Below are 24,309 nucleotides of genomic sequence, written 5' to 3'. Positions count from 1 at the left end.
CCTGCTAGAGATGCACCTGTGGATGCACAACAAGGTCCGGTTAGCCCTGCCAACCATAACCTTGCATTGTCGGCCCATGTTCATCTTGGAGTCAATGATGACTCCAAGATCCCTTTCTGCCTCCGTGCTCTCAAGAAGAGAGTTTCCCATCTTATAAGTGTGCTGCTGGTTACTACTGCCCAAGTGCATCACTCTGCACTTGTCAGTATTGAAACACATCCTGTTTTTGATAGGCGACCCCTGTAACCTATCCAGGTCTTGCTGCAGTCTTTCCCTCCCTACTAGTGTGCTCACCTCACCCCAAATTTTGGTATCATCAGCAAATTTAAGCAGGTTGCTTTTCACCCCGTCGTCCAAATCGCTGATAAAGAAATTGAACAGCGTGGGCTCAAGGACTGAGCCCTGGGGGACTCTGCTACCCACTTCTCCCCAGGTCGAAATATAACCCATCCACCACCACCCTCTGAGTATGACCCTTCAGCCAATCTGCAGTCCATCTGACTGTGTAGGCCTCAATGCCACAGTTGCCTAGTTTTTTAATGAGGATGGGGTGGGAGACAGTGTCAAAGGCCTTGCTGAAGTCCAGAAAGACTACGTCCACGGGGACACCTGCATCCAATGCTTTTGTGACCTGATCATAAAAGGCAATCAGGTTGGTCTGCCATGACCTGCCCCTAATGAAACGTGCTGGTTGCCCTTGAGCGTCATCCCTGAAGCTGGCCCATCGCAGATGTGCTCCTTGATGATCTCCTCAAAGAGTTTCCCTAGGATTGGGGTAAGACTGATGGGCCTATAGTTGCCCGGGTCCTCCCTCTTCCCTTTTTTAAAGATGGGGACCACGCTGGCTATCTTCCAATCACCTGGCACCTGGCCTGAGCACCACGAGCGCTCGTAAAGCTGTGCCAAGGGCCCTGCAATAACCCCTGCTAGGTCCCTCAACACCCTAGGATGGAGAGCATCTGGACCTGCTGATTTGAACATGTCCAGCCCCTCCAGAAGCTGTCTAACCCGGTCCTCCCCAACCTGAGGTCTGGAGGCGTTCCCCTTGAGTCCGTCTTGCATCATGGTGGGGAAGTCCCGGTCCCTGCCCAAGGAAACAAACATGAAGAATTGGTTAAAGAGGTCTGCTTTCTCCTCTGGCGCAACCACCAGATTGCCCAGAGGATCTTGCAGGGGCCCCACATTTCCCAGTGCTTTCTTCATCCTCCCTATATATTTGAAAAAGGACTTTTTATTATCTTTGATTTTGGACGCTAGTCCTAGCTCTACGTCCGCCTTAGCTTTTCTGACAGCCACCTACAGGCCCAAGCAGAGGAGGTATACTCCTCTTTGGAGATAGCACCCCCTTTCCACTGGTTGTACGCCACTGTTAGAGCAAGGTGTAATACAGAATGCATGAAGCTCAGTTGAAGAGTAAGAGCAGACTTAGTTCATTTTGACTGTGGAATAGGTCTCTTCTGAGAGTCCCCACCTAGTTCTCTTATACAAAAAAGTAATAAAGATAGAGAAAAATAAAGTAAGACAACCAAACTTGGATATCTATGGTTGAAGTGGGACAGGATTTGTTTCCAGACCTTTAATCACATTTCTCCTGTGATCATAGATAGACCTGTCATCTTAAAACAGTTTTATCACCTGACACCTTACTTGTGGCACCAGGCTACCTTGGCTCTAGTGTTCTGATGAATCTAGGGAGACTTTGTTCACCCTAAGTGCAAAACAAAAGACTGACAACTTGAAAAATTCCTGAGATGTGTCCTGTGGGCTATGACAGCCAGCAGAAAAGGTTTCCAATTTGGGCCACCCACTAACAGCTCCAGTTCAGTTCAAATCCCATTTATACTTGATAACTTGCTTCACGTGAAACCTTCTGGTCTTTCTTCATCTGTGAATGCCCACGTAGTTTTACAAGTAATGACGTTTGATAATGGAACCAAGCTTATCCAAGGCACAAAAAAATAGTATGTGAATAGTCTAGTGAATAATGAATATCCATTGATCAAATCCAGTTCCATTATGAGACCCAAACTTAGTTCTTACTCAGTTTATAGCGCCTCTGAATGTTCTTTCTTTGTGTATGAGCATTCATTATAGCAGGGGTTCCCAACATTTATGTGCCCAAGGGCACATTTGAACTTAAAAGAAAAAGCAGTGGGCGCCAATATGAATTCAGCCAGTTGGTCTCTTGTGACTGACTCAAGGTAACTCCTGGATATGCGCATGCGCATAGTTTCATTTGGGGAGGGAGTAGCAAGTGCCACTCCGTCACTGCGTCAGTCAGATTGACTCAGCCTCATTTTGGCGGCCATTGTGTACAGCCTGTGAAACAATTTTTAAAGTGTTGCCATTCTGAATTCAGTTGGCAGTGACAGCATTTTTTTTGTTGGAATAATTATTTTTACTGATTGTGAAAATGCACGTGGGCACCTGAATAAACTTTGGGGGGTGCCATGGCACCCACAAGCATTGCATTAGGAACTGCTGCATTATAGCTATGACAGTCTACCAGACACACAAATGAAGGCTGTCAGGACGGATGGATGATCTGCCTTTCATTTGTTCACAGGTACAAATGGTTCTCCATCGTGATTATTTTACTCAGAATAGTAGCTGAGTGCCATAAACACCTGTCACTATCTGTTGGTATTCTTTCCCAGAATCCATGTTCATTCAGAAAAAAAAAACTCCACACACTGACTGGGTGCTTAAAGAACATTTTCTTTCAAATATTTTCATTTCTTCATTCTTTGCTTTTATTTTGTGTTTGTAATGCACTAAAAAAAATTTCCACACCTAAATGTGTTGTGTTTTATGATCTGAGCTACAAATTAGTTTCTCTCCTATTAGGGATTAGATTGTTTCATAAGAGAAAAGGTTTGAAGTGATTTATGTTATAGAAATCTGCAAAGCTGTTATGTTTGTGCACTTTTGATGCATTGTGTATTTGATGTAGCATCCCAGTTGGCCACTCACTTAGTAATAATACTTCAGTCACTGTAATTAGGTGACCTGATGTTGTCTTGATGAGTACAGTGCCATTTCACAAACTCCTCAATGTATGGGAATATGCAGCAGTCACGTAATGAAATGGATGCTACTTGCCTGATGGAAGTTTTTCAGGTGGATGCCTCACATTCCTACTCCTTGCCTTTCCTGTTTCTTAGCAATCGATAGCTGGAAACATGAGGAGGTAGTCCAAAGAACTAAGGTGGCTGCATTACCATTCTGCTGCTTTTTTTTTTTTTTTTTTTAAATATAGTTTCACCCTTGGGATTACTGAGGGCAGGGACAAAAGTGAGTGTAAAAAAGAATGAAGCAGGCATGCTGTGACTTTCTGCTATCATGGGGATGATATAGTGGTGCCATTCTGAGTGTATGTGGAGTTCCATCTTGAACTGTGGTTACGCACAATTATTCTATGTATTCATAAAACATTGGTAGAAATAATGTTTATTCTCTATTTTATTTCAGATAAAATGAAAGATGCTATAATAGCTAAACTAGCTAATCAGGCTGCAGATTATTATGGTGATGCTTTCAAACAGTGTCAGTATAAGGATACTTTGCCCAAGGTTAGTAATCCTAAAGGGGGAGGGGGAAGAAATGAGATACTTTAGTGTTCAGAATTGTTGTGAATACCTACTACAGCATTGGGTTTTTTTGTTTATTTTTTCCCTTGAGATGGTTTCTTGAGCATTTTTCTGATTAAGGTATTATGCCAAAGGTAAACAAGCGTAGATCTGAGTAATATTTTAAGAATCTGCGGGGGGTGTGGTATACAGTTTTAATTTGTCAGGTTTTGGGGGTTTTTTTTAGATGCTTACATCAGGTTAAATTGAAAATGAATCACTTTGATGTCAAGAATATCCTTTGCATGCTGCTTTAATGAATGTTACTTTAGAAGGTATTTTGAGTCTTTGGGATACTGCCTTGTTTAACACCTTACTAAATTTATTTTTGAAACTAACATATTCTAATGAGTTTATGGTTTTTGGTCTCACATTACCTTGTGAAATCACAAAATGTACCTTGGTGATGGCCTACAAGTTGATCAACTTGCACACCTATAAGTTACTGAACTATATTGCTGGAACCCAGGTGTGCACGTGTGTGTGTCTGTGAATGTGTGTATGAGACTAAACAAATATGTCCTTTAGAAACAAACAACAGTTTTGCTGGGGAAAGGCTACTTGGTATGGAGCCAGATGCGAGAAATGCAGAGGACTCCAGTGCCACTTACTTCATAAAGTTAGTTTGCAGAGTAGAAATCCTGTAAGTACTAACACCCATTCCTCCATCAGTTGCTGGACACTTTGAAATAATCTCTGATCAAAACTCTGACCCAGCCCAGGTGTGTGAGAGTTGAGATCTGGTTAGATGACTGCTATTATAGCTGCAATATCTTGGGTTCCTGTGTTTTCCTGTTTGTTTAAAGGCCACAAAGCACTTCTGTGTTTCAGTGGCAGAACTCAAATGTGCAACGTAAGTGTAGTGGGTAAAGAAATAATAGTTAAGATATGTCTCAATAAACTGTTAAGTCTTTAAAGGAGCATGGTTTTTGTGTTCTCCGAGTTGAGAAATATTGTGACATTAGGACCAACTACTTGATCAGAGACCATGTGTATACTATGGCCTGCATATAATACTTTTTTATTTCTAGTAGACTTCTTTGTGGAACTCTGTGAAAACAAACCTTATATAAGGAAAAAGTTTTTAAAAACCTTTAAAAGGTGTTCAAGGCATTCTTTTTATTTGATCATTACTGGTTGGTACTCTGGACTTGTTCAGTCTTCCAGTTTTGTTTTATTATTATTTGTGGGATTTTGGTACTATTTTTAAGTTACCTTGGCTTGCTCTAAATGAAATTTTGTTGCAGTGGCTTCTGCTGGATAAATGTTTTTGTTCTTAAAGTTTTATTTCGGGATCAAATAGACTTAGAGCAATTGCCTTGGTTAAGTGGGTTATTTATTTTTAAGCACTTTTGGCTTGGGGATCTTTGTGGATGTTCTCTTTACTATCCTTTCTAATGCATGCATGAATTTCTGATCTTTGTAAAATAAATAGTTTGACTTCATGGATTGAATTTAATGAATTGGAATCCCCAAACCAGTAAGACAATTGAGATATTTAACTACAGCAATTTATTTGTTCACTGAACTCAATCCATGCAAAGTCATGTGGTCTCTTAACATTTACCTCTAATGTTTTAACCTACCTAAAACATTAATTGGGTGAATCTAATTTCCTTTTCTTCTTCCTTTTTCTTCCTGCATCCCATGTTGTCTGTGGTGGTTTATATGGTTGGACTTTCCCCTGGTCAGTATTTTTATTTCCAGGAGGTGTTTCCCGTTCTGGCTGCAAAGCACTGCATTATGCAGGCCAATGCAGAATACCACCAATCTATCCTGGCAAAGCAGCAGAAGAAATTCGGCGAGGAAATTGGGAGACTACAGGTGGGTTCCTGGAAGAACTTTTTAAAGAAATATCAAAATATATTTAACTTCTGTTTAATGGAAAAAACAAATACTCAGAGATGCAAAATTAAAACAGTAAGCAAAGTTTGAAAGGTTTCACTTAAAAGAAAGTCACGTGAATTAAATAATTTGAAATGGATCTTCAAAGATGAGAAATACCTATGCAATTTGAAACATGTTTCAGTCAGATATTGAGAAACATGACATCTATTTATATAGCTCTACAGCTGTGGCTATATTTGAAGACCCCTTTTTATGCTAGTATAACCAATACTAACAGCTTGTTTACCAAACCTTACTGTCAGATGGTACTAGCAGTAGAATTTTTATGGTGGATGATGTGGCTTCAGATGTGCTTAAAATATTAACTCTGATGTAAACCTGCAGTCTAAATATATGAGTGACTTTTTTGTCTTCCTTGGGTGTAGGCAGATGATCAAATTATACTTTTTTAAAGAGGGAAGCAGAGGTGCTTTGTTTTTATACAGTAACTGTGTTTTGTCTTTCCTGAGGTAAAAGGAAGCTAAGCGGTGGTCAGTTAGCAGTTTGTCAGGTGTAAACTGCCATGATTGAGTTTTCAGTTTTTCCAGAGTAGAACAGATGTGAAGGTAGTCAAGCTACTGCAAAGTGAATGTGGACTTTAGTCTATTGTGGCTTAACAGTGTGTACATTGGTACATGAGGTTACTTACTTTGTATTGTTGCCCTAAGAAAACAGATTATTATATTTCAGTGGTCAGTGTATTTGCCATATTTATAGAAAGGAAGGAACAACAATTAATTCTATATATAGGACAGTCGTTTTAACACTATGAAAGTTGAGGCTCTACAAATAACCTTGTACCTGATGACTTAAAATATGTTTTCAGTGAAAATGAGAAACTATATACAACGTACTTGTTTATGTACGCACGGAGTAATAAATGCCACAGTAGCTTTGCTTCAGCGTAACATTTGCTGATTATACCAGTGTGGACATCTATAGTTCAGATTCTACTTCTAAATCCTGGCTTGCTAAGAGTTCTTCCTGTATACCCATTAATAATATTAAATATAGCTATATGGAATCATAAATGATGGTCTTCAGTAACTTTGACTTTTCGTAAGCATAAATAACTTTATTATTCAAAACAAAATGGGGAATAGCTTATTGGCAGCTCTTGTAAACTTACATATTGAATATAATTTGTGTTTGAATATAATTTCTTCTTAACATCCCAGCTACAGGAGATAGCTGTCCAGCTACCACTAGAAGGCATTTAGTTTTTTTTAAAAAAAAAAAGAAGTTTGTGCATCGTGACTTTATTCCTATGTTTCGTCATAGGTATTAAATCAGTAGTTAGAGGAAAATAAAGTCTGGTTCTCATCAGTTTCTCAATGGAGTTGGTTCCTTACCAATTCATTTTATTCTTAACTGGAGCAGAGATTTAGTCATCCTTCTTTTTGTGATATTTCAGGTTTGTTTCAGAAGTAATGTATTTTTCCGTTCTATTTTTATACTATGTAAACTGACTTAATGGAAAAAATAACTTGGCTAATATGAATAGCCATGAACGTGAATAGTAGCATTAAAAAAAAAATGCTTTTCTGCCTTGGCATACCTTGCTTCTAGCAAAATCCAACAAACTCAAATGCTGGGAGGGGCTATTGTTGTACGACTTTTGAGGGGTGACTGAAAGCAGGAAGAAGTCTGACAAATTCAAATACTGTTTCAGCTTCTGCTTTCTAGTCACAAGAAGTTGTAGCTTATTTAAACCAGATCTAGTATCGTGCATTTGACAAAAAGATATGGGTAATGAGGATTTTTTGCTACTTTCTCCTATAATAGTTCTCAACTATTATGGGACAGTCTCAGAATGAACGATGAGGAAAAATGGAAAATGATACAGTATATATACCTTGTTATACAGTATATATACCAAAACACTTTGTTTTCATCACATTAACATCACTTTTTGCATTTGATAATCATATTTTCAGTAATTAATAAGTTTTAACTATTTGGCATCAGGAAGAAAGCTATGGTTTAAAGATTGCGATTGCATAAGTTTCCTTTTTTTTTTATTTAAGATTTCAATAAAATTCTCAGTATCACCTACTCATGAATAACACAGATAGTTCTATCTACTGTATACACTTCTTCAATATTATGTGATCAACCTTACTCCCTCTCCAGACTGTTCTAGGGTAGGCCCTTTTATCTGGGAGGTGTTCTTCACTGTGGTGCTGTCTGGCAGTTGACACTGTAAGACTTAAAAGGAAAGTGAAATATTACCTGAAAAGGCTATGGTGGGGTAGACTTTGTACCTTGTTTGGCTGACTCACAGAAAGGCAGCAGAGTAACTGGTATTTCCAGTAGCATGGAGTAGTCCTCAGAAGTACAACTAGCAGAACCAGTTCTTACGCCACTCCCTCCAGAGGTAGTGGGAGTGTTTTGAGGGAGGGATATGTTTCTGCCAGACAAGAAGTGGGTAAAGTGTTCCATAGTGTTGTAACCAGTGGCTCGTCTTTCCAATGAAGACATTTTGCATAGTTATACTGGTTTTCTAACTGGGCAGGGGAAGAAAATTAGGTATACAGTTGGTGTATTCATTGTTCATTCTTAGCTGCTGCTGTTTCTCCGTCTCCTGGACAAGCACTTTAGTAAAAGATGGCTTCCTCCTAGCCTCGATCAATGGCAATCCTAGTCTTAGCCTGCTTTCCACCAGGGGTCCTACAGTTTGGCAGGAAAGCAGACAGTAGAGCAACAATACTTTGTTCAATCTCCCCTGCAGTCTCAGTAGCACTTCCTTTAGGCCAGGGGTGGTCAAACTGCGGCTCCGGAGCCACATGTCGCTTTTCAGAAGTTACTGTGTGTCTCCTTGAATCTTTGTACAAGCACACAGTGACCAGTTTTCATAGCCGTTATGTCATGTCACATGATGTGACTGCTCACATAGAGCACATTACTCAGTTTGGACTCAAAAGTTTGGACTCCGGAGTTGTAGGTTGACCTCCCCCACTTTAGTCTTATGTTGAGGGTTCAGTGGAGCTGAAGATTTCCTTTCAGTCCAGATCTTCAGATCCCAAGCCAGATATAGTAGGCAGTCACACATAGTAGAAAGGTGAGAAGCTACACTTTAAGTTAACCTTTCTTGTGAGAAATGCGGGATGGGAATTGGTATTTGGTGTCTTCATGAACTTTTAATAGTATTGTGGGAAGACTCAGAAGGGAAGTTCCCTTTTTCACCACCTGCTACATCAGTCACAATCCGTAAGTAAGCAGCAGCCACCTTAGTCCTAGCCTTGGGCCCAAAATGGTGTCGTCTTTTGTGGGTAAGCCCGTGAGAGAATTTTACCTCTTTACTTCCTAAAAGATAATTGATTTCTCAGGATTTGGGGGACTTAGATTATGTTGGGACACACTAGATTTAACTTGATCCTATTGACAGAACTTTGTAGAGAGTCACTAGGTCTATTTTGAGAAGACAGTTTGCTTATAGTAGTTGATACTCAGTTGGGGGACGTTTCTTCAATAGGTAGGAGGCAATAAAGTTGATCATACTCCTCTGCAGTGCTCTCAGTTGACTCACTGAGGGGAAAAAAACAGTTTGTGTAAGCATAGTATGTACTAAAGGGAGGACAAGGAAAGGGTTATTTAAATTATGTTTATTTTGATTCTAGCATGCATCAGACTTGGTAAAAACGGTAGCATCTCGTTATGATGAATATATAAACGTAAAAGATTTATCTGACAAAATCAGCCGCGCCCTTACAGCTGCCAAGAAGGACAATGACTTCATATATCATGACCGAGTTCCTGACCTGAAAGATCTAGAGCCCATTGGCAAAGCCAGTCTTGTAAAATCGACCCCAGTTGTTGTTCCCATCAGTCAGAAGTTCACAGGTAAGCAAAATGTCCAGCAGAGATGTAACTAGTTTGGTTTGTACTGTGGGAGGGAGTAGTGAGCTCCTGGGAGTCTTACCTGCTCTAGGACTTCAGAGTCCCTGGCTAATGCTGCCACAGTGCTGTCTCCTCATCCCAGTTGCTTGTGGTATGGCAGCAGCAAAATGTCCCTGCACCTGGCTGCTGCTGCTGTAACATCTTCAAATCTTTATGTCTGTCTCAGTGTTGTCAGTTTGTTCTCTGAACAAAGAACTTCTCAAGCTTTGTCCTTTATTTAAAAATATGAGGGAAATTTATAAATCTAGCTGCAGGGGGAAAAAAAACCCCAACCCCCCTGATTTTTTAAATGTTAACTATTTACTTAAATATATTCTATTAAAATTGATCTGCTTGCGATGCAAATCTTAAACATACACATCTCAAGGAGTAGGTTTCATGGCATAAACAGACTTATGGAGAACGTGACTACCTTCTTTCAGTGGTTTACCCAATGCAATGTAAAGTGATGTAAGAAATGAAAATATCAATACAATATGATAGTAATATGATAGATATTTATAAGGTTTGTTGTGAAGACATTGCAGTAGAATTTAAATAATTATGATGCCTTAATCATAGATCTTTTTGAGAAGATGGTTCCTCTGTCAGTACAGCAGTCTCTGAGTGTCTACAACCAGAGAAAGGCCGATTTAGTAAACAGATCAATAGCCCAGATGAGGGAGGCCACCAATTTGGCAAATGGGTAAGTATTATTCATTCAGATTCTAATCTTTTAAAAAACTTTAATGCTGTGTACTTGGGTTGCCCACAGTCTTATTTTTATTAATTTTGTTCACATACTTTTGATTTTGTTCTGTTTCAGCTAAAAATTTGAGAGGGAAGCTCTTGAATTCTTCAAAATGACAAGTCCAGTCATGCAGCGGCACTGTTATCATTTTGTAGGAAACTCTAAGAATATAGAATTGGACTAGTAATTACTGTAGTTAACTTCTGTTATGAAAAGAAAGGTACTTTGGTGATAAACTACTTATTGATTGCTAGGTAGAACTGAAAGGAAAAGAGTTGACCTACTACTGAGTATAAACGTATGTTTTTACTTTGTCCTTTCACTTTGTAAAGATGGAAACTCTTGTGCTTTTACAAGGAGGGTGTCTTTAATACATTACCCCTTCCCCATGTCGTTTTTATGTCCTGCAATACCTTTGCGTGTCTTTTGTGGCTTAGCTTTCTAAAACAGAGTTCAAATGAAATTGGCTTAATTCTTAAGTCTCCCTACAGCAGTGCACTTTGACCTTTTTAGACTCAAGACACTTGACCCCCCCCCAGTAACTTTTCTGGATTTAACAGCACCCCAATTTAACAATGGGGGTGGGGGTGTAGGAGAAGCATTTACCTCTTTGCACAGGGTCTGCTGCAGTTGTGTGGTTACAGTATTGTGTGGCAACTGAGGGAGCGAGTGTAGCTCCTGTTACAGCAGCTGTTCCTCTGGGGACTCTCATGCTAGTGACTGGATCCACTTGTCCCCAGGGCCCCTCTCTACTGGCTCCAACAGCAGGGGAGGGGTACAGGATGAACCACGAAGCATGTCTCCATTTTGCCTGCCCACACATGCACAGCAAAAAGTGCTGTTTGGAATGCAGGGGCAGCTGGCACAAAGGCTGCCAGGGGCAGGAGCAAGAGTAGGTAGTTCCCAGAGGAGCAGTTATTGGTACTGCTACTTAATTGCATACCTTCTTTCATGACTACAAATTTAATACTTGACTTGTCCAACACATTACTTTTAAAAAACAGTTCACAGATATGGAGAAAGTCATTTGTTTATGAAACAGTTATTGCTCAAAGCCTTTCATACGGCTACTTGCCATCCTTTGTAGGCACTAAAATTAAGAGGAGGGAATAGACAAATAATGGTCCTTTAAAAAGGCTTAAAACTATGTATTGGTTAAGTATGCCTTTGAATAAGTTTAAACTTTTCCAGTTTGTAAATGCTGCTTCAGGATTACAGTACGCTTCTGTTTTGGTTCCATTATTTTTATGGCCTACTTAAATATTTATTTGGATAACAAGATGTTTCTTGTCCTGTGTGGGTTTTTTTTGTTTTGTTTTGAACAAATTGTAATGTGGTGTATTAACCTTTTTTCAGAGTATTGGCGTCCCTCAATTTGCCTGCTGCTATTGAAGATGTATCTGGTGACAGTGTTCCCCAGTCTATTCTGCAGAAGTCTAAGTCTGTGATTGAACAGGGAGGTGTTCAAACTGTTGATCAGCTGATCAGAGATCTGCCTGAACTACTACAGAGGAATAGAGAAATCTTAGATGAAGTAAGCTTTAGAAATAAATAATAAACTGATTTTTTCCTTAACACGCAAAGCTTTTATGGATCTGCCTCTGACTCTTTGAACAGCCCATTAACACACTCGCAGTTAAAATTAGAACACAGGAATTAGGGCCTCCTTAGCTATCGGGTCCAGTCCCCTGCATTTACAGGCAGTCATTGATCCAAGTTTCCCTGAAATTGGCCCTTTAGATCCTCGCACAAAACCAAGCACATCAGAAAAACTTTACTGTCTCCCATGAGTAAAAGCAGGGGAGAAGACACTCCCAGTGCCATATTACTGCAGGAGCAGGGCACACCATACTTACCTGAATACAGTATACTCCCAAATAAACCATGCATCTTATTTTGGGAAGCAGAAGGAAGCAAAAAAGATTTTGTTCCAGAATCATAATTGCCATGTCATTGGCATAGCATGGCAGAATGCTGAACTTACCATGGTTGAATGTCCCCTTGCTAACCTAACTCACCTTCTAGCTGCTGCACCAAAGGCTTTTAAGTGTAACCTAGTAACAGCAGTTGTTGAATTGTTAGAAACTGACAGCGAAAAAAGGGAAAACCCCCCCACTTAAATAAACCCCAGACTTGCCAAACCCAAAGGTCTGTATTGGTGCTTCTCAGCCTATGGCCCATGGCTTGGATCTGGTCTGTGGGGCTTCCTGTGCATCTGGAAATTTGGTGGTGAGGGAGAGCTAGCAGCATAAATTGCTCCTAGAGCCAAGGCAGTTAATGCTGCTACTGTCCCCTGGCCACTGAATTTCCCGACCCATGGGGAACCCCATGGTCCAGATGACATGCCCCAATTTGAGACAGTGTCTGGGGTTGTGCTGGCACATTTGATTTTACCCATGCACTGATTCTGCCTGGCCCTGCACCACTCACATAGCTCATGGGGCTGGAGAGGGTATGTACCCCTGGTCTATATTCTAAAATATTTGTTATAAAATGGCTGCAAAACTATAAATATTTAGGACATTTTATATATCTATCTATATTTAACTCTTAAAGTCACTGAGATTGCTGGATGAAGAGGAGGCCACGGACAATGATCTAAGAGCAAAATTCAAAGAACGTTGGCAAAGAACACCATCTAATGAACTATACAAACCTTTGAGGGCAGGTAAGAATCATGTTTTCATTCCTTTCTTTCAGAGGCTGCTCTGTGAAATGACCCTTCTCAGTTTGTAAATTAAAGTAGCCTTGAATGATCTGATACTGCTCCTAAGGAAGTTAGTGCAGCCTGAGAGACTTGGTCATACTTGCCTTATTCCAGCTGGGTTTCTATGTGGAATCAGAATGGGAGTATTTGTGTAAGAGCTGCTCTGCTTGTTTTGTCCCAATATAGGACCCCCCTTGCTTTAAGGGAGGGTTGCTAAACTTCTGGCTCGTAGTACCATGTCACTCAGCTTGTAGGGTTCTCCATGGGTCTATAAATTTGGTAGCAGGGAAGTGGCACCACCATTTGCTGCCAAATCTCTGGACCTGTAGGGAGTCCTGGGTCCTGTGCACTAGATTAGGTACCTGATCCCAGCATGCAGGGCCAGGTAGGCATGGCACCAGGCCCTAGGTTCCAATCCTGGTGTGGGAGGCCGGGTGGGGCAAAGCCAGGGCTCCCAGGATCCAATCTTGGTACACAGATGGTTGTAGGGGTGGTATGGAGTGCCTAGGGCTCAGTTTTGGCACGTGGGCCAGGGAGGGAGCAGCACTTGGTCTGGGGGGGGGGCAGTTCAGCCTGTAGATGGGCCCTATGTCATTCATATGGTCCACAGGGCCTAAAGACTGAGCACCACTGCACTAACGCAATTCTTTTTTAGCTGAATATGGTACTTTCTGGCCTTATCCCATTAGTGGTATGTTGAAACCTCTCTGCCCTACATTAGAGCATCTTGTCTGTTTTGCCCCTTAGACTGTACTGTTGTGTGCAGTACTATTTATGTTTTCAGTTTTAAGAATCTTATGCATGTTACTGCTTTATTAAAAGTTCAGGGTTATTTGGTTCTTCCAAAGATGCTTGCCTGATAAAATCCAGTTTTAAACAGCTATCTTTGCAGTTCTTTATGGTTTACCATATATTAGCTCTTGAATTGATTTTCTTTTTGTAGTTTTGAAGCTTGTGAAGAACTGATAGGATAACCTTTTAAAAACAAGCAAAACTGGTTTAAAATATGACATGCAGTGTAGTGTACTGAATGCTTTGGGAGTACATCTTTGAAGAACCGACTGTTATAAAATACTCTTTAAAATAGTAATACTTTCGGGACTTCTAAGTGCGTAACAATTTGCTAAAAAGTATGAGAATTATTATAATGTAAAACTTGGATAAAATCACAGCTTTGAAATAGTCCAAACAAACATCTTTATTTTTCCTGCCAGAGGGAGCCAATTTCAATAATATTTTGAATAAAGCGGTGCATGCAGATGGGCAAGTTAAAGAACGCTATCAGTCTCACCGGGAGACAATTGCACTCCTCTGTAAGCCAGAACCAGAACTGAATGCAGCCATTCCTTCTGCCAATCCAGCCAAAACCATGCAGGGAACTGAGGTAAGAAAATTAAAAGGTGCATCGGATGTAAATAGATTGGGATGATAGTTCTGCCAGGTTCTATTGACAGCTTTTATTTTAAAGAACACATAAATGCCTCTATATAAAATTTTACCATATTTTACTGTGTATAGGTTGACGCAGTGCATATGTCAACCCCGTATTTCTGTATGTAGGATTCTTGTACATCTGATGTGTAAACCCCGCCTTGGTGTGAGGTGCTGGAAGCCTGGGCGGGCTTGTGGGAGAGGCGGTGTGCTGGCAGGCTCCCACGAACTGGGATCAGGTCCCTGGGAGCTTGGGCAGCACATAGCATTGTTGTCATGCTGGACCTGGGGGGTGTCGCTGCCATGGAGGGGAGGACCAGGCCCCCCCTGCAGCTCAGGGACTGCCTGGTCTGGTGGCAGCTCTCCCCTTCGCACAGAAAGGGGCTGGCTTGTCTCAGGGGCAGTACAGGTTTCAGGCAGGAGTGGGGGTGGGGAGGCTGGCCTGCCTGATACCCCTAGCCTTCCCTCTTTGCTCAACACCTCACACTGCTCCTGGGGCAAGCCAGCCTCTTCCCGGGTGGCACCAAGCATCCTACCGACTGCAGGAGTCTTCTGAAGGTAGAAGTGGTGAGGGGCCTAATCCTGCTTTTGGCAGAGCCTGTCTAACCTCCCCCCCAGGGCAGGCGGGGGTGAGCTGCTGCCAGGTCAAGCAGCCCTGAGCTGCAGGGGGGCCTGGTCTTTCCCTCTGGGTGGCCTGCCAGCAGGCTGTGTGCTGCCCGAGCTCCCAGGGGCCCAATTCAGCTTCCTGGGAGCCTGCCAGCATATTGCATACCTGTGTGGCAGGGTGCCAGGAAGTTCCACTCACCAGATGAGTGGATGGTATAAGTCAAGGTGGAAATTTAAAGATAAATACTTTGGCTTCAGACTTAGAGTTAGACGCTGTGAAATATGGTAAATGTGGGAAATATCTGGCACATGTTTTGTTACTTAATAGCTTTGCTGAGGTTACCATTAGTATGTTATGTGAAACTACTTTACAATGTTCTAAAGCTCCTTCAAAATTAGGAGAAGGGATTTGGTAAAACAGATGTATTTCTATTCTGAAGTTGAGTGTAGAAGGGAGCTAAACAGATTGTAGTTCCCTAAGACTGGTGCCACAGCTAAAGGAATGTAGAAGTTAGTCTTTTGTAACTTGATGTGACTTTTTTTGAGCACTTACGTTCATTTACCTATAGGGGGAAAAGCACTCGCTAGTCATATGGAGAGTTTTGTAGTTGTAGGTGTTGCAGAAATGGCTGCGGTTCGTTTCTCAGGAGGCGAAGAACTCTCAGACACACTCTATTAGCAATACAAAAGGTATATTTGCAAATAGGGTCAGAGCGAAGACAAAAGACCACACTCTGCCCGCGGGGACAACTTCTCAGCAGGCTTTATCCCCTCTCTCCCGAGCACGTGTGCAGAAGCAGGAACTCTTACAACTCATTTCCGGTTCATACAAACATATATGAAATGACGTCACGTCATCCGTCGCATGTGCATTATAATTAACTACTTAAGTATGCGGGGCGGATAGGCTTATATGCATTAGCTAATTACGCCTGCTCAGAAAGTACTTTAGGTTACCAAAAGTTCAAACCGCCCCCTTCTTCCCAAGGACACAGCCAATTAAATCACAGCCTTTGTAGTTTACAAGAGTAGAGGCAGAGGAGTTTGAAGGTATGTGTGATTTAGTGTTACAAAGAAATAGTAAATTAGCGAGATGTCCTTGGTGGTGTTTCTTCTGTACCTCCTCCTCCCACCAGGGAGAGCTGGCAGCTGTGCTGTTCTAACAACACTATTCATAATGCATTTTTAATAATATTTCTAACATAGGGTTGGAAGGGACCTAAGTAGATCAAGTCTGACCCCCTGCCCTGGGCAGGAGAGAATACTGGGCTCATATGACCCCAGCTAGGTTATCTGGCCCATTAAATGTTTTTGGCTGTCTTTGTTTCTATCTTAAAGAAATGGAACAGATGTGAGGAAAAGAAGCTAGTGATTAATTGTAAAAGGTCAAAGATTGTAGATCTCCTAGTAAAATTGATTAAAAATATCAAATTCTCTTGCTGTGAGCAAATATTTTACTTGCTGCAGCAAAACTAATTACAATATGCAGGAGAAAAGTGTGTTTCCTATTTAAAAGGGAAGGTTACAATATAGAAATGTTTGGCAGCTCCCTAACTGAAAATGCCTTATTTGGACTAGTTGGCTTTTCAGAATAGTTGTGTTTTTAATCTAACAATATGATGACATAATTGCCTGTCATGGAGCAGAAGTAGCGTATGTTTGAAATGTGGGTAGAATATGTTTGAAAAATGGTTTGTCCAATTTGCAGGAATGCATAATATATATATATATATTTTTTAAATGTAGACAGCTAGAATACTTTTTAATGCTTTAACATAAATATTGCAATACTGGAGTTGTCAAGAAAGTACTGCTTTAAAAATACAATGGAACAAAATGATTAAATGCGTCTTATCCTGGTAGCTCATGTTTCTACCTTCAAAAGGAAAACTTTATGTAGTACTTAATATCTGCATACTCTTGTATTACTTTCATGAATGTTGCAGGCAAGGTTCTTTGGGTAGATGTGATATCTTTTCTTAGACCACCTGAGTAATTGGGGAAAAAGGTTTTTGCAAGCTTTCAGGCACAATCACCCTTCTTCAGATATAGGAAGTCTCTGCTGTTGTGCAACTCCTATGCCTGGGGGCAAGGGGAGGAACTTCTGGTGGCAAAGGTCAGGGAGCAGGACTTCTGGTCACAAGATGGCAGCCAGGGGGTGGGACACCTGTCAAGGGGTGGAGCTACCCATGAGGCCCTCTGCTGCTTGCCAAAACTCCAATAAGCAGCCTTCCACCTGAAATAATTGCCTGCCCCTGCCTTAGACCAACACAGCTATCAAAACCCAGCTCTCATAAATGTTGTCATGTAATTCTTTGAAAAGTTATGTCATTATATGTGAAAATATTTGCTATAAAGCTATTTGGGTAGTTTTATTACGTAAGTTTTTCTCTTGTTAAGGTAAGGTATTGCATAGGTGAGCTGGCTTCATGCATTCGCAGGATATTATATTGAATTAGTCCATTTAGTGAAAATCATTTTGAAACACAGTTTGAATATCATAGGCAATAATGAATATTCAGTGAGGAACACAAAATAGTAGGGGTGCACTGATAGAGATTTTGGGGGCCGATACTACTGATATTGGCAGATACTGATCCGATTTCCGATACAGCTGCGCGTAGCTTGTAAGTCTGTTGTGGTGGAAGGGGCATGGGGAGGGAGGAGCAGATCAACGCCCCTCGTGGTGAGGGAGAGTGGGGGCAGGGGTGGCACTGCCCAGCCAGGGTGGGGTGGGGCGTGGGACAGAGCTGTGACTTGTTGTGGGTTGTGGGCGCAGCTCCCGCCATTGTGTGCACCCTGGTAAGGCATGGGGGGGTGGGGTATCAGGGTGGGGTGGATAGGCTGCAGCTGTGGGTTGCGGCCAGAGCTGCACTGGGCTCTTCTCGGTGGGGGTGGGCTTGGGGCAAATGGTGGCAGGGCTGGGAAGGGACTACAGAGGGGGCTGTAGCTGCCTCAGATTTTGCCATAGCACCCCGTCATAGCACCACTCCCAGCAACACTGCCGCCTGCCTGGCATGGCCCTGGGTCTTCCCAGCACGTGGGTGGAGGCGGGGGGTGAACCGAGGCAGTGCCAGATAGGCGGTGTTGGCACTGGGAGCAGTGCTACGGTGGGGGGCTACAGTGAAATTTGGGTTGGCTGCAATCCCCAATCCCCTCCAGATCCCCCTCCCAGCACCACTGCCACCTATCCTGAGCCCAGCCCTTGCCAAGAAGATCCCGGTGCAGCCCTGACTCAAGCCTGCAGCTGCAGCCCACCCACCCTGTGCAGATCTGGGGGCACACATGTCCCACCCCCCCCATGCCCTCCCAGAGTGCATGCAGCAGTGGGAGCCGCTCCCCACCACCTCCGACAAGCTGCAGCTCTGTCCTGTGCCCCACTGCACCCCGGCTCGGCAGCGCCTACACCCTCTCTCCCTCACTGCGGGGGGTACTGATCTGCTCCCCCATGCCCCTTCCACCACAACAGACTTATTGACTGCATGTTGCTGGGCTCTGCTCATCACGGCCTGCATGTTGCGTTGTGGCTGTGTGCTTGCCTGGACATATGTTGGTCAAATTATCTGCCACTTCAGACCAATTTCCAATACAGCCAATTTTCTTTATATTGGTACCAATACAGTATTGGACTGATGCGTCAGTGCAGCTCTACAAAATAGTAAGGTGGTTAGGGTGCTATAAGTATATATAGGATGTGAAAAGCATATCAGAACAAGTACCAAATATTAACCTTTTAGAACTTTGTTGCCTAGGTTGTTAATGTTTTAAGATCTTTACTGGCTAACCTGGAAGAGGTTAAGATGGGGAGAGAACAACTTGAGAATGATCTGAAATCAGTAAATTTCGACATGACAAGCAGATTTCTGACTGCACTTGCCCAGGATGGGGCTATAAATGAAGAAGCCATTTCTGTTACTGAATTGGATCAGATTTATGGAAGTCACACACACAAAGTGCAGGAGTCCCTTCAAACGCAAGAAGAACTTCTCAAAAATATTCAGGTAAAAAATACTAACAGTATATATCTTCATGCAAGAGACAAACTCAGGAACACTGGTTCTTCTGTTTTCCAGTTCTGAAGGGCTCTAGACTTTATCCCTTTTCTCTCCATACAGGACTCTTACCATGGAGCCATGACTGCTTGTCTCATTGTTTGACAGAGTAGGTCCATTAATGAGCATTAAAAGACGCACCTTTTTTTTCCTGCAGTAGTTTTGGTCAGAGTTCATTATAAATGTTCTCAAGGCCTTCTTTGACTCTGTTTTAGCCGCATTGTGGTAGACTCCTTAAAAGAAGAAATCTTATGCAAACCCTTCTAGGAGAGCAAGAGATTTGTTTACTCTGAATTAATAACCAAAAAAAGGCATGTTTGGCCCGTGAGGTATAGTTTAGCTCAGTCCTAAGTAGCTCATTTTCTAGATGCCTGACTTAATCTTGAATCCTATTAATACATAAAATTTTACCAGTCTTATGCAAATGAAGGGCATGAGGCTTTCCAACTCTAATGCATGGTAAAAAGTCTCCCACTATATTAACAGGGGAAGGAGGTAGTAGAAGGAAACCTGGTAAAAGAAGCAGTTTTGCTGGCGTGGCAGAGTTTAACAGTCAAAGAATCGCAGAAAACGGGCTGGAAGGAGAGGGACCTTTAGAGGTCATCTAGTTCAAAGCCCCATCGAGGGCTCCTAGTCTTACAGAGATTTGTGGAACTGATGTTCTTCAAGCATTTATCCACTAATAGGCATGTTTAGGCATAGAATCTAGCCCAGAAGTGTGTTCTGGGGCACTGGCTGTATTGTAAATGTACTTGTGCTTCCTTCTTCCTTCCCAAAGGTATAAAAGTCTGGAGCAGTCCTAACTGCCATTCATTGTCTCCTTAATGCCCACAATAGCACAATGAAGCCTGTGTCTGAAAGTGGGCATGCTGAAGGTTTTTGTTTGTTTTTAAGGGAGTTAGTGTATTTATGGGCAAATATTCAGTTTGTACATCTTTCTCTAAATGTGCTTTGGGAGCTATTGATGAAGGCGTGAATAGGATCAATTCCATCAAGTCCAAAGATGGAAGTATATCTTTTGACAGTCGGTGGGTGTTCAGGAGCCTAAATAAGAGATAAGCATTCAAATACCCTTGTGAATCTGGCTCTAAACTTTTCTCCATTCATTTTGATTGAATGGAGTTACTTGTCTGTCAGTATCCAGTGGGAAATGAGACATGCTATGGGCTGCAAGATCTTTTTTGTAGAAGTAGCATGTTTTAGGCTAAGATTAAGACAACCCTTTTCTTCATGTTGGCTGGGTATAATCTTGTAAAAACTGTCTGCAGTCTCAGCCTAATAGGTATGACGGCCTGTTTTTGCTCTCTGCTGCTTCCTTGTCTTGTGATTTTTGAGAAGTGCTTCAACCGATATGGTTTAATAAGGAAATAGATATAGGGCTGTCATTTTTAGTTCTGTTCTAAATAGTTGGAGAGCAATTCTCTTTTGAGGAGAAAAAAAAAAAAAGTAACTGAAATGTAAAGCTGGGAAATTGTTTTGTGTTTATGCGTACCATATAAAACATCTCTTTACTTCAGTGCACTCTTGTATTTTGCTGTTGAAAAATGTGAGGAGGTATTTGAGTTGGTCACAAAGTCATCAGAAATCTGTCCTGTTTGAAACACAACTAATTAATGCATAATGATTCAAGAAATCTAATAGCACTTCTTTTTAGTCGTTTCATAAAGAACTTTGAATTCAGAAAAATAATGAAGCACATTTTTTATTATTATATACAGGGCCATTCTTGAAGGGGGGGCGGCAACCGCCTCGGGCCCTGCGCTTTGGGTGCCCCGCAGAGCTGGGCAGAGTGGCTGCAGTGACTCTGCACTGCTGCTAGCTTCGCGTCTCGCTGCTCACTACCCACCTCCCTTGGATGCTTCTTCACATCCAGGGTGCACGGGAGCAGGGCCCAACACAAGCTGATTTGCCTTAGGCCCCACACCCTGCTTGGGTCGGCTCTGATTATATGTTATCTCAAAATGTTTCTGTAGAAATACAAAGTAGTGGTTAAATAGGTATTAGGCGTCTACAGAAGTTTCAGTATCTTTGGATGAGATTTATTTGTAACGTAGTAAACATTTCTGCAATTTCTGTGTCGTCCTTATAGGAGACTTTTGAGAAGTTCCTTAGGTAGAGAAGGAGGAAAATGTTTCTTAATGGCAATGACATTCACATTTGCATTGCATATTTTAAATGCATGCATACCTTGGTTGTAATGCTTATATTTGCTTTTAATTTTAACAAACATCGCTGCGTCAGTGTTTAAATGTCTCAAGAGTTCTAAATTTTAGAAATACTACTAATCTTCTAGACCCGTAAATATTTTTGTCTGTCTGGTAGAATGCGCATCAGGAATTTTCGAAGATGAAACAATCAAACAGTGAATCTAATTTAAGAGAAGAAGTTTTGAAGAATTTAGCTGTAGCAAATGACAACTTTGTGGAACTTTTAGCCAACTTAAAAGAAGGCACAAAGGTATAGTGACACTTAAAGTTTTGTATGCAGAAAAATTTTTGCAAGGAGTAAATGACATGAATGCCAGATTGTGTACCTTCTTAGTACTTTGACTTAACTGCTTTTAATCTTTGATATGTGGGTACCCAAATATAAATTGGAGTTTTTGCTGTAGTTGGAATTTTTTGTTCTTTTAATGTAAAGACTCGAAGTTTTATGAATCAAAGTTGAAAAGTCCAGAAAGTAAGTGCCGGAATATTGACTGCAGGCATTATAATTATTCTGATTTCAAATGTTATCAATCTGTTGTATTCACTCAACTATAAGATGGCCCCCCAAGTTTTAGATTCTATGTATGCATAATGTATATGTTTATTAGATTCTGTAGCCGGAAAAGTATAATTATTGGAATTTTGTCTTGAATTTGTTCCCCTCCCACTGATATAGCAGGGAAAATAAATCTGGGGCATTAGGTAGCATTTTTGCTTTCTGTTTCCCCACCAACATTTTCTCTTGGCAGCCCCTGCTCTCCTGAGCACATGGAAGTGAGGAGCAAACCTGTAAACAATAACTTTTAAATTAAGTGTAGCTGTAGCAATTTGCATATAGTACCCATATGCTTAGTTCATCCAGAATTGATGCATGTTACTTTTTTTTTTCTCTTTTTTCTTTTGAAACTGCTGCAAGTTTTAGCACAGGTACTCAATAAACACACTTTTGAGCACCACTTTAGCACCTACTTACATGTAGTATAAATTATGCATGATATTAGTCCAAACCCAAAAGGCTTTTGACTTTACCACTTTGTTAATTGGACTCGGCCCCAGCAGAGTCAAAAGAATTTCAGGCTATGATGACCACACTGGTCAGCACTGCTCAGTATGTGTGCATACTCCAGATGCACTCCTGCCTTCCCCTCCCCCCCCCCCCCCCAAAGATATATTCACTAATTAACACCTGGGACCAGGTATTCTTGTTGCAAGTCCTGGGATGCTCTGAAAACTTGTATGTAGATGAGGATCAGGGCAGCCTGGTTCTGGCTTTACATCATGGAGGGTGGAGCCATGCTAATCATATGCACCAGATTGAGAGAGGGGTGTCAGGGGTTCTAGGTAAATTGTTTGGGGCCTTGTTTGGTGATGCATGCCATGCATTTAAGGCTGGTGAAGAAACAGAAATCATTGGAAATGGGAAACAGAGGTGCAGTTCAGCTGTGGGAACTGAGAGCAAGTTGAGATGCATTCACTGTAGCTCACCATGGCTAAAAAGAGTCAGTGCTGAGGGGTACTGCACTTAGTGAGCACTATGGGATGTCTGATTCAGGTAGGGTAAACTAGCTTATCCTTAAGGTAGGGTCACATCAGCATTTTTGGCATCAGGTGAAGGTGACGGAACTTGCTCTGATCTCTCCAAGTGCTGGCCTAGTCTTGTAGTACCCTGAGGCCTGGTGCCGGTTCCCTCCAGAGGTAACATCTGCCCATTTTTGTTTGTTTGTTTTTGTTTTGTTTTGTTTTTTTAAGGGGCATGCATGCATGCGCACACCAAAAAAAAGGTTTGCATCAGAATTTTTATATAGCGTGGGCAGGTATCTTATAGCTGTGCTTAGTGTTGGCTGCATTTAATCAACTTCTTAGTTGGTTTCCATTACTGAATACATGCTGCTTTTGGCAGCAGTTTAATGATAAGACACAGTATTTAGTGAGATTTCCTTGCCGTGATTATAAAACTAGAGGCTTCCCTTCCCATGCTGATGGGGAGGTGGGGGAAGGGGCAATCTCATCTTGTATTTGAGTAAATACAGTAGTTCTAATTAAATTGAAAGCAGTATATTTAAGTGGAAAATATTTCTAAAGTTCACGTTCACGCTGACTAGAGGAATGCAGTTGTTTGGAATAGTTGATATAATCCAGAGCATTCCAGACCAAAAGCAAATGCATCCTTTTATTCTTGCTTGAGATTTTTATTAAACTCACAGATTCACATAACTCACATAATATGCCTCTTCATATTAAACTGGTTTCATTGTAACTTTCTTCTCCTGTAGTTCTACAATGAATTGACAGAAATTCTGGTGAAATTCCAAACCAAATGCAGTGACATTGTTTTTGCTCGCAAGACTGAAAGAGAAGAGCTTCTAAAGTAAGATTCTTGTATTGTTCTTCTATAAATCTTTAAAAAAAACCTACCAGTCGCTCATAATTGAGCACTATGGACCTTCTTACTAAGGTACTTTGAAAGGAAAAAGGAAGGATGCATTTCTGGGTAAAGCCTGGCTCTGGGGTTTTTTTTTGTTTTGTTTTGTTTTGTTTTGTTTTGTTTTGTTTTGGTATTTTTTGCCTTTAGCATATAAAATTAACTCAAGATTTACCAAAATGATGCCAAAAACAGACAGTTAAGTGTATAATTTCCAGCTGTCTTGTTCAGCCTCTTATCCTAGGTTGTTTTTTTTAATGGATGTTTCACCAAGTCTTCAGTGGTTTCCAGCTTCCTTGAGTGTATTTCTGCTATGCTTTTAATGTGTGGTACCATAGCTAAATGCTTCAAGGTGGAAGCTGCTGCTGATCATCTGTAGTCAGAAAATGATCTTTCTCCTCTATGTGTAATAAAGAAAACTTAATGCTTCCCCTTCAATTTGGAGTATTGCAGGCTATTCAGTATTGTCAAATCCTGGAGACATAATATTGGACTTCTTTTGCAACTTGATTTTGTGTTAGAATTTATGTTGTCATGTAGTTTTGAAATTACATGTTTAGAGCAAGTAATTTTTAGTTTAAACCTGCAGGGTAAATGGTATATAGCTATATCCGTGCTGTTTACATGATATGGCTACTACAGTAATATCCTTTGAAGATCATGACTTCTGAGCCTTTATATTATCTAAGAAGAGAGAGAAAGGGATTCCAGGTGTCTCTGAACCAGCTAACTTTATTT

At 41.3% G+C, this 24,309-nt stretch overlaps 1 protein-coding gene across 2 annotated transcripts in view; it reads left to right on the top strand.

Annotated features, from left to right (window-relative positions):
• PDCD6IP (programmed cell death 6 interacting protein) overlaps positions 1-24,309 on the top strand; it is a 51,732-nt gene that overhangs the window by 19,225 nt on the left and 8,198 nt on the right. Inside the window, exons 6-15 of one of the 2 annotated variants that reach the window (XM_090050322.1) lie at positions 3,472-3,572; positions 5,337-5,453; positions 9,137-9,359; positions 9,978-10,101; positions 11,503-11,680; positions 12,703-12,814; positions 14,068-14,237; positions 18,643-18,891; positions 21,265-21,399; positions 23,423-23,517. In XM_090050322.1, the coding sequence (XP_089906448.1) occupies positions 3,472-3,572; positions 5,337-5,453; positions 9,137-9,359; positions 9,978-10,101; positions 11,503-11,680; positions 12,703-12,814; positions 14,068-14,237; positions 18,643-18,891; positions 21,265-21,399; positions 23,423-23,517 (1,504 nt within the window). Of the gene's footprint in view, positions 1-3,471; positions 3,573-5,321; positions 5,454-9,136; positions 9,360-9,977; positions 10,102-11,502; positions 11,681-12,702; positions 12,815-14,067; positions 14,238-18,642; positions 18,892-21,264; positions 21,400-23,422; positions 23,518-24,309 lie in introns of both variants that reach the window. The other variant, XM_090050321.1, reaches the window with a different exon arrangement.

Source organism: Crocodylus siamensis, chromosome 5 (genome assembly GCF_052110815.1).
Source record: "Crocodylus siamensis isolate JL-2025a chromosome 5, ASM5211081v1, whole genome shotgun sequence".
NCBI lineage: Eukaryota > Metazoa > Chordata > Crocodylia > Crocodylidae > Crocodylus > Crocodylus siamensis.
Note: the sequence above shows the minus strand (reverse complement) of the source record. Positions and strands in the feature narration are given on the sequence as shown.